The sequence below is a fragment of the Sus scrofa genome, chromosome 4 (genome assembly GCF_000003025.6).
Source record: "Sus scrofa isolate TJ Tabasco breed Duroc chromosome 4, Sscrofa11.1, whole genome shotgun sequence".
Lineage (NCBI taxonomy): Eukaryota > Metazoa > Chordata > Mammalia > Artiodactyla > Suidae > Sus > Sus scrofa.
The window spans coordinates 77,423,719-77,434,266 of record NC_010446.5 but is presented as its reverse complement, the minus strand read 5'-3'; the positions used below and the strand labels follow the sequence as shown (position 1 = coordinate 77,434,266).

Here is a 10,548-nt window from a genome sequence, read left to right as displayed (position 1 = left end):
CCAGCTGGCATATGTTCCACTTCTGTGTTGGGTTACAAGGAAAAGGGCAGGACCCTCTTCTCCGTATCCAGATGGAAGACACCTTATTTGATATGTTTTCCCCTCACTGTCCCTTATCCTAATCTCTTCTCTGTGGCAACGAAATGCCTGGATCATCCTCCTTAACATGATGTCTAATTTAGGCCCGGGAGCTGCAGGATAAATGTAGCTATAAATAGCCATCATATGACGAAGTCTCATCTTTATGGAAGATATAAAAAGTTGTAAGACACGGAAAGTATGGCAGGTGCAAGCAGGCTAATTTAGTCAGCAGGGGTGAGCAACGGTACACCGTGTTCTGTATTAATGGTGCCACTGTTAGTGTTATTCCAACATCCGCAAATATTAATTTTTTTCCTAACAAATGTTACCTTGTGCCTTTTATAGAATAATGTCGGTGTTAGAACCCTTCAAAAGTATAAATTATTCCATGGCTCCGGTGTCAATTTTACTTACTAATTTTAAGACTATCCTAGTCCCTTTTTAATACAAAATTTATAAATTTGAATACTAATTGCTTGCTATTTGGAATTAGTACCCAGGAGTATAAATACGTTTCATGTGGGTTTTCTTCTTGGCGACGTGTAAGTCTGGAGCCCAGTTCTCAGAAGAGAGGAGAGAAGGGACATGGTTGTCAGGATGCCATGTGCTGGTCCTACGGTACCTCTCCTTGGATGGCTGTTCTCCTCCCACACCTCACCCCCTCCTGCACTCACCCCACCTGCCCTCACTCCTCCTGCAGAGACTTTTTACAGGCACATCCTCTTCAAAGCTGCAGTTCCCCCCCCACCCCCTTGTCTGTTCCCACCAGTTTCTTCCTCTTTCTTCTTTAGAGCCATTGAAGAAAGGGCAAGAGTTCGACTAGATGGGTACGCTGGTAGATGGATGTATTTCTATTGCCTGAGTTTCTTTGCCCTTCTCTGGCAGCAGATCCCTCTTTCCAATGGAAAGACATTTTATGACGTTCAAGGCAAACTGACCCTCCCCGACTCCTCTGTGCTAACATGAGGATGAGAGGGCATACATGAAGCCTGACCAGCTGGAGTACCACCTCCCCCGTAACAGAGCTTGATTCAGGGGGAAAGGCCACTGGAATCCCTTCCTTGGATGCTGGGCACTGGAAAAGAGAGGGTCTCTCTGTTGCTTGGGTACCATGAGCTGTTGGATCCCTGTGAGCCTGGAGCTGCCAGTATTGTGCTCAGAGAGAGAGAGCCTGGAATTGAAGGCAACACACAGGCATAGGACAGAGATAAGAGGAGCGAAGCAGCCCTGACATCACCATCTGAGTGAGGAACCCACCCAAGTCTATCGTCTGGGACCCTCAGCATCCCTTAGCTGCATTTCAAACAAAGCCCCTGTGCCTTAGGACCCAGCTTCCAGTCATCCCTTCAGGTAAGAAAGTGACCCATCAGTCCTTTCCCAAACTCTCACCCACAGGAAGGATCAAGCAATGGGGATTAAGGCACTTTGTCAGGAACGACTGTCTTCTAGGTTTGGCGAAGAAAACAAGCCATTGGACTGGGTTTCTCATGATGCTGGGAGACAAAGACTGGGTTTCATGGTAGGCGCCTCAGACCCCCTCCCCAGGACATGGTCGTGTCCGAGTTTTATTTACAACTACTGATGGGAAGGAGAAGACAGTGGAAATGACTTGTGTCCCCAGCGTGTGCCCACATCTGTCATGTGGTTAAGTGCAGAAGCCTGCGGGAATCTGAGTTGTGCCATGTCAGAATTGGGAAAAACCATAGACATGATGAAATCCAATGTTTCAGCAGTGAGGCTAGTTGAGAATAATAATTATTGTATTAACTAACACTTACTGAATAGGGACTACAGTTGGATGAGCCCAACAATCCTAGGTGCTGGGTATTCTTTCTGTCAATATTTTACAGAGGGTGCTGTAGTGCAGCAAAGCTAATATCTTGCACAAGAACACACAAATCTCAAATGGAGCTGGGATTTAAAACCAAGCCATCTAATTCCCAAGTCTGTGCTGGTTTTTACCAGCCCACTTTCATCTGTTGCAACGTGCCAACCTCCCGTGAACACGGACCCTGAAAGAGCCCATCATTTTGCATGTAATAATCTCATTTTTTCCACCTCTGCCACTTGCTAACATGTGGCACTGGCAGATTTACATGACATCTGTATTTCACACAATCAGGTTGTTGAGAGTAGTAACTCAGGACCTCTAAAGCACTTAGTATGGCCATAAATGTAAAGTTTTATTAATACTATATGTTGCCAGGGCAGCGTTGTTCTTTTAAATCAAAAATTGGGAGTTCCCTTCGTGGCTCAGTGGTTAACAAACCTGACAAGGATCCGTGGAGGTGTGGGTTTGATCCCTGGCTTTGCTCAGTGGGTTGGGGATCCGGCGTTTCCGTGAGCTGTGGTGTAGGTCGCAGATGTGGCTTGGATTCAGCATTGCTGTGGCTGTGGCTGTGGTGTAGGCCGGCGCCTGTAGCTCTGATTTGACGCTCAGCCTGGGAATTTCCACATGCCATGGGTGTGGCCCTAAAAAGAAAAAAAAAAAATTAACTGATATTTTCCTCTAGTACATAACTCTCAGGCTTAAACTATACATTATTAGCCTGATGGCTGGCTGGGGTGCATTATGACATGGAAATATCAAGTTTTACTGGTAATTTCAAGAATACAGGAAGTCTACAGCTTCGATGAAGTAGAGAGACCTCTGGACCCCAAGTGTGGTTCCTTGCTCCTTCCTCTAAGTGACATTATTATTCAGGTCGCTTCATGGAAAATATTTAAGTTATGAAATATATCCATTTTATACCTGCCTTAAAACCCATGGATTATAGGTTTATTCCAAGTAATCCTCTAGTCGGAGACATCCTGCCAAGGACATCCTGCCGATAGGTTCTCGTCCATGAAGCAAAAATCATTAGCTGTCAGGGGTCCAGTGGAGAAGCAGTCACTGGCTCCATTCCTCCCCACCCCCACCCCTTGTCTAGGGGTCTCCTTTACATGGGCAATGAACTGGTTGCAGACCAGCCGTTTTAACTCTTCATTTTCCAAGTCCAGTTAAAAACATTAAATCAACTTCTTTAGACCCTGGAGTTTGGTCTGTGTTTTATATACACCTTTATGGCATAGCTCATGTCAAGGTCATATGCTGTTCCTAATGATTTGGCTTCCAACACGTTAGCTTCCTTGACAGTTTGAAGCTCAAAGAATCACTTACGCTATTTAGTAGTTGTCATTTTAGCTATCTCTAATTATTGGAAGGCTGTTATTTTCGCTTTTCTAATAGATTGAAGACATAGATAAAGCAATTTAAAAAATATGTCTAGGGTGGATAGACCTCTCATCATGGCTGCATCCTACCAATTTGTGCTTCCATTGCAATACCTGGTAATTATTTCTTCAGTTGCTTGCTTTTCTTAGACTGTAAGCATCAAAAATGTACCTGTTTTGTTTACCTGTCTCTCCAGAATCTAGTAGGATTCCTGGCATAAATATGAATCAACATCCTCTCAAGCACCAGTTATTCAAAGCCATCCAATTATAATGTTTGTTTGTTGTTTCTCCAAACCTGGACACCATCTGCTAGAATGCATAGTGCTGTAAATTAATTATAGAGAGGAGATATTATAATGCCTAAAACTTGCTGCCTATTGAGTTTCCCCTCCAGGCAAGCATAGTAACAATTTCCTTAAAAATTAATTTCCAGTCATGATTAACATATTCCAACACTTTTACAACCAAATATACAGCATCCAGCCCAAGGGAAGGATTTTGTTTCCAATGTAAAACTATTTCCTTCTTTAGACTTTTCCCAATCTTATTTGGTCCCTATTTTATTAAACAAAGAATCTACCTGAAATGGAGACTTAGAGCACACAAGCTCTAACCCCTAATGAAAGAATGAGCTGCCAATAAACATAAACAGGAATGAGAAATTTACTATTTTATTTTAAAAGCCGTACCTGTGGCATTCGCAAGTTCCCAGGCTAGGCAGTTCTCGGGCTAGGCAATGCTGGATCCTTAACCCACTGAGTGAGGCCGGGTATCAAACCCACACCTTCACAGACACTGTGTCAGGGTTCTTATCCCACTGAACCACAACAGGAACTCCAGCTGTTTTAAATAAGTCTTGCTACTCATTCTCCTCAATTAGCAAAAGGCGTCCCCTTTTCAGTTCACTTCCCTGAGTTTTTGTTTTTATTTACCAAAAGATACTGATTTTTAAAATTTTTTAATTGAAATATAGTTGTGTTAGTGTAGGGTATACAGTAAAGTGATTCAGTTATACATATGTGTAACATAAATATATATATATATATTCTTTTAAAAACTCTCTTCCATTATAGGTTATTACAAGACTTTGAGTATACTTCCCTGTGCTGTACATCAGGTCTTTGTGGGTTATTTATTTTAGACATAGTAGAGTGTATATTTTAATCCCAATCTCCTCAGTTATCCGTCTCCCCAAAATACTGATTTTTAAATTGGTCTTTGTTAATCGTGTTCAAATACCATGAGGTTGAGAAACAATTCATGGCAGTGACATGGTTGATTTTATTACAGGGCAGAAGGCTGATTATGTTTCCAGAAGAGTTTGATTTTTTTTCATGTTTTTATTGGTGGGACGGTTTGATTTTGAATTTTGCATTTTTTCATAGGGAAGTCAATAATAATACTGATTCTGGGATCTTGGTGGCATTAGTGTGGAAACTGGTGCCTTTTCCTAGGTGATGAATAGGTTGGGGAATTTAAGTTCATACACAGTTTAGACTCCTACATATTTCATTCCTTTCCATTAATCATCCACAACTTTATCAAGGGTAGAAAGTTAAAGCCACAGTTTATATTCTGAGAGACAGCGAGCATCATTCTTGCTGAAGTGAAGCATCACTGAAGCCATTAAAGAATAAATGTTGAGGCGTTCCTGTCATGGAGCAGTGGTTAACAAATCCGACTAGGAACCCTGAGGTTGCGGGTTCGATCCCTGGCCTTGCTCGGTGGGTTAAGGATCCAGTGTTGCCGTGAGCTGCGGTGTAGGTCTCAGACTTGGCTCAGATCTCGCGTTGCTGTGGCTGTGACGTAGGCTGGCGGCTACACCATTTCAACCCCTATCCTGGGAACCTCCATGTGCTATGGGAGTGGCCCTAGAAAAGGCAAAAAGACAAAAAAAAAAAAAGAAAAAAAAAGAAAAAATGTTGAGCATAGTAACAAACTGCTGGGATTTTAGCAGGTACAGTTTTTATTTTACAGCAAGGCACACAATCATATATACAAGGCATAATTTTCACCTTCCAAGTACAAGATATACATAATACACATTAGAGTAAAGAATATATGAATACACTTCTGTTTCAAAGAAGAAAAGTCCCTTATGGCAAGCAGGTTCATGCCCTTTGGGGATGAGCCTTTCATATTTATGCTGAATCTTCCAAACAGCTCTTGCTTAGAAAATAAATCCCATTAAATGGATGTACAACCTTGTCACAGTTTTCTCCTGAGAAAGCTCTCATTTAAAGCCAGCCCATGTATTCCTTTTATCCCTGTCATTCATCTTATGTCCCAATGCTAGACGAAGCATCTATAAATTGCCTGATAACAGACATACAGATTAAAGAACTTTATTTCTCAGTCGTGCATCACAGAATGAAACCACTTTTCTTAAGACTTATGTGACTGTCCCTTGAGTTTTTCAAAACTATCTTTCCAAACTGTGCTTCCTTTTTAGTATTCAGCCTGGAGTTTTGACTTAAACTCTGCACAGGGGCAGTGTCCAGATTCAGAAGAGGAATCCAGGACACTAATGGTGCTTCTACTTTCCTCCAGCCAGAACTGTGGTTTTTTTCACCCTCACTGGTGCCTCCTGTACGATGTTTCATTTCTCCGCATTTTTTCTGACTTCTCACGAGGACCCATCCTCCAGAAGTTTTTACCAGGGGAGGAAGAAGGAGTCCATGGGGACAGTTGAATTCAACGTTAGATAAATGCAGCTGTGGCCCCCAAAAGGCATGGTGGACGGTGCCCTCTTTGCTGTGGTTGGAGGCCAGGGACATCGAGAAATGGGACACAGACACACACACTCCCCCACACTATGCATGCACATGGTATCACACGTACACTCGCACACACACTCAATTCTCACACACTCTTGACAAAGAAATACATTTGGGTACGTGGTATTTTTTTCTACCGCACATGATTCACCTCATCGTTCTTTAAAGTACTGCCCTACGATGATACCACTGTTCTGTCCTCTTCCGGTTTGGGGACCCTGCTGCTTACAACAGTGGAGAAGCTTGGCACACCCTGACCTCACGAGCCCTGAGAGTCGCTTCTCTCTCTTCTTGGGCTGCAAACTTAGATCCTCAGGCCAACGCTGAGACCCCAATAATGGCCATGGGTGCCAGGAGGGATGTGGGGCGTGAAGGAGGTTTTTCTATGTCCTGCATCAACAGAGTCTGTTCCTGGAACTATTCTCTCTATAAATATCTCTCCTGTATGGTGGCCAATATTTTTAATCACAGGGTGAATGCCAGCCGATATTTAAGCCATTCCTATGTACATTTAGGTATAGGAATACAAGGACACCTAAGAAAATCAATGAAATTTAAGAAACGTCATTTTTACTATGGAAAATCTTGCCATGCTGCCGTCAGTCATATGTGTTAGGTGCCATGAAAATCTGGAACGTCGACAAACACCATCACAGTAAAATTCTGTTGCCACATGCAAAATCTTCCATGCAAGTTATGTCTTTTATATGTGACACACTTAAAAGAGAAAGTACACAGTGAACAGAACTTAGAGCTGTGGTGATGCCAGTAGTTATACAGCCTACACATTTGGTTTTCCTATAAATTCCAGAGGGTGCTGCCCTAATAATACAGGCTTAAAGAAAAGATGGGTGTTATTTCTAAATTAGCCCTTTCTTCTGCCCCGGCAAATTGCAGAAAAAGCCATTACCTCTGAAACCATACATTTCAGGGGAAAGAAGGAGGATTTTCTATATCATCTGCAAGTTTTAACAAAATTATCCGAAATGGGCTGCCTGCTGTCATTATCCTCAGCAGGTGTGCCCCTCAGGGAACACAGGGCCAGGTATGTCCAAGCACCATGAGGGACATAATTCAGCTCCAATTAGGATCAATTCTACTTCCTGCTGAAAACCACAAAATAACATCTCAAGATTTGCATGAGAAAGACTCCCTCCTTCCACAAAGAGAGAATCTGGTAAAAGCAATGTATTCACAAAGAGATGTTGCTTATAAACAAGATTCTGCCAAGGCTACAACCTGGGAGCAAGTTAAATATTCCCTGATTCATTAACACATGAGTTCTGAGCCCATTTAAAGGACTCACAGGTGCTCGGGGAGTCGGAAAGAGATGGCGCCATGGCCATGACTGATTTCCATTCAAAAGGTTGCGTAGCAGCAGAACAGCTCAGCATCCACGACCCGGGGACCTTAATAGCATGCACTTGGGAAACCGCCTGGCTGGAAGGCAAGCCCGTTCCTTATTTGTACATATGCTATTATTTACAGATGAAACTGAATATATATATATATATATATATATATATATATATATATATATATATATTAGTGGTATTTAAGCTACCTTGTGTCTTGACATTGGGACATGCTTTATCATAAGATTCTTTGTCTGAATAACATGCTAAAAACAAACAAGCCACACTTTTCAAGAAATTATACTATGTTGGAAAGCATCTCTGGCATATTTAAATAACCTCAGAAGTATCAAGATAATTTTCTACTGCCCGTGAACAGCAGACACCTGAGGTGTGCATGTCTTGTGCTGGAATCCTCACCACGCAGCTGCAGGAAATGTGCGTCCCCGCAGCATAAAGTGAGCTGGGCGCGGGCCCTGGAAATGGTTCTCCTTCTTCTTGAGGTTGCTGCTGTCCGTGATCAGCATCTGCACTGCATGCCCAATAAGCTCTGAAGCCACTTTATTATTCTTTTCCTTTTTGCTAACCAGAGCTTTTGATACCATGTTGCATAGGAAGGTCTCTGCAGATGGGTCCTGACCTATATCTAGTCATCGGGAGATAGAGACTTGTTTCTGTGTTCAGCAAAGGAACTGGGAGTCAGCCTAACTTGCCCACCCTAGAAAGGGGCTGCACCTGCCTGCTCAGAGCTTTCGTGCCACATTCCTACAGCCTCGATGTTTCCACTCACCTGGGTCACTATGCAGCCTGCATCTTATGACCTCAGATCACGGGGTTTCTAAAAGTTTATTAAAATTTCTACCTTTCCATGCTCAGACTGCAGTAGTAATCTGAGTCGAACCTAGATCATTGAACACTTCTCTACCTGGAGAACTATAAGAAGACATCTCCACGACTAGTCATACTGGCTTATTTATCCCATCAGCATCCCTCATGTAAGCTGGATCCTGAACAGTATTTTTGATCCGACTCGTGCTCTGGCGCTCCATCCTCACCTTAACGGGAAAGCAGAAGTCCCTGAAACACCGCTTGAAGTTCTCATCGAGAAAGGCATAGAGGATGGGGTTCAGGCTGCTGTTGGTGTAGCCCAAGGCGATACAGAAGTAGTAGCTGGAGAGCGCGGCCGTGCTGTGTGAGGTGCTCCCCAGAGCCTCCACAAGGATGAAAATGTGAATGGGGGTCCAGCAGACGACGAAGACGGCCACCACCACCAGGACAAGCCTGGTGATGCGACGGAGATTGCGATCTTTCTCCCGGGAGCCGGAGAGCAGCCGGACGCTCTTCAGGCGCAGGATCATCAGGGTGTAGCAGACGATGATGATGAGGACGGGGATCACGAAGGCGAAGACGAAGACGCAGAGCTTCACGAAGAGGTCCCACCACGAGTAGTCATCATCTGGGAACTGCAAGGAGCACTCGATGACGTCCACGTCTGGAGGAGGCGACAAAACAGAGCCACGGAAGGAAAACCTGTCGTCATCACCAAGTGTTTGCCATGTGAATGGTAGTACCTCTGGCTGCAAAGGTCCAGTCATGGTGAGGTGCTATTACCTGATGCAGGTCACCCAACTAGGAATGAATACCACGCACATTAGCCATCCCATCTTTGCAAACTGAACAATGAAGCCAGAAGGTCACCGTTCACTGGTAACAAACACAGAGCTACAGAATAAATACAGTTATCCAGCAATATGAATTACCTAGTTGTGGAAACTGATTTGACACAGATGATTTTTGGAAGAGCTCACTTGTTAATTTATAGCATCAGTATTTATTTGAATGTCCACATATTAACAATTCTCCCAGATCTAAGGCTCTGGCCATAAAAGCTAGTGTCTCTTTGCAGTAAATAATTAACTATTTCAAATCTAGCCATTCAATGTAACAAAAGCCAACCTATCTGAAAAAGATGAGGTGGTTTGCAAGAAATCATTAGGTAGGGCAATAAAAATTTAAACAAAATTTGTCTAAATATGATCCAGCTCTTGGGACTGAATTGACCCAATGGTGGTCACTGTGGTTGTTACGTTGCTGAAACGTGAGTACACTTTTAAGGGGGAAAGAGGAGGAGGAGGAGGAGGAAGAATAGCAAGAAAACACAGGAAGGGAGGAGGAGGAAAAGAAAGAAGAGAATCATCATCGTCAAGGAAATTCACAAATAAGACACAATTTTTACTTTTGCCAAGACTGACGATGTAACAGGCAAAATCGTATGTTTGCAAGACTACTTAGAAAACCGCTTTATTTGTTCTGCTTCTCCTTGCTGGACAGTATTCTCTTGGAAGTGACCACAATGTTAGAAAGAGCAGAGACCCAGGAGTAGTACCTTTTATAATACCTTCATTGGGGGCCCACTCACCCCCTTTCCCCCAGCATCAGCCAGCCTTTTCCTCTTCCCTCTGCAGAGTCACTGAGCACAGAGCTGGCTAAAGCCTCTTCACCCCGATCCTTCCTTAAAGGAATCTGAGCAATTCTAAGTCATAATCTTTATAATGAAAGTATTTTCTTCTGACATTGGAAAAATCTGCTTCAAAAACAGTACAAGAATATTTTTAAAATAGTGGAGCAGCTCTATTAATAATGTTTTCTAAAATGACCTAATGTGTTCTTAATTAGATGTCTCTTAGTAAAACAAAAGGTATCCTCTTAGAATTTCTACTAGATGATACTTTAAAATACAAAGAATATAATAATTTTGGCCAGTTAAGAAAGATGAATATCTTTTTTCAATCAAATGCCAGATTAAACCTTTTAATAGTCAATAAAGGCTCCCAGAATAACTTGTAGGTTTTGATTCTCAAAAAAAGTCATTGTCCAGGAGTTCCTGCTCTAGTGTGTGGGTTAAGAATCTCACTGCAGCAGCTCCAGTTGCTGTGGAGTCGAGTTTGATCCCTGGACAATGGATTAAAGGATCCAGCATTGCCACACCTGAAGCTTTGATTCAGTCCTTGTCCTGGGAGCTGCTTTTTTTTTTTTTTTTGTCTTTTTTAGGGCCACATCCACAGCTTATGGAGGTTTCCAGGCTAGGGATCTAATTGGAGCTGTAGCTGTCAGCCTAC

The 10,548-nt window shown here is 42.8% G+C and overlaps 1 protein-coding gene across 1 annotated transcript in view; it reads right to left on the bottom strand.

The window, feature by feature from the left end:
- OPRK1 (opioid receptor kappa 1) overlaps positions 5,242-10,548 on the bottom strand; it is a 29,728-nt gene continuing 24,421 nt past the window's right edge. The window contains exon 4 of the mRNA XM_003355059.5: positions 5,242-8,921. Within this exon, the coding sequence (XP_003355107.2) occupies positions 8,389-8,921 (533 nt within the window). The 3' untranslated portion in view covers positions 5,242-8,388. The remainder of the gene's footprint in view (positions 8,922-10,548) is intronic.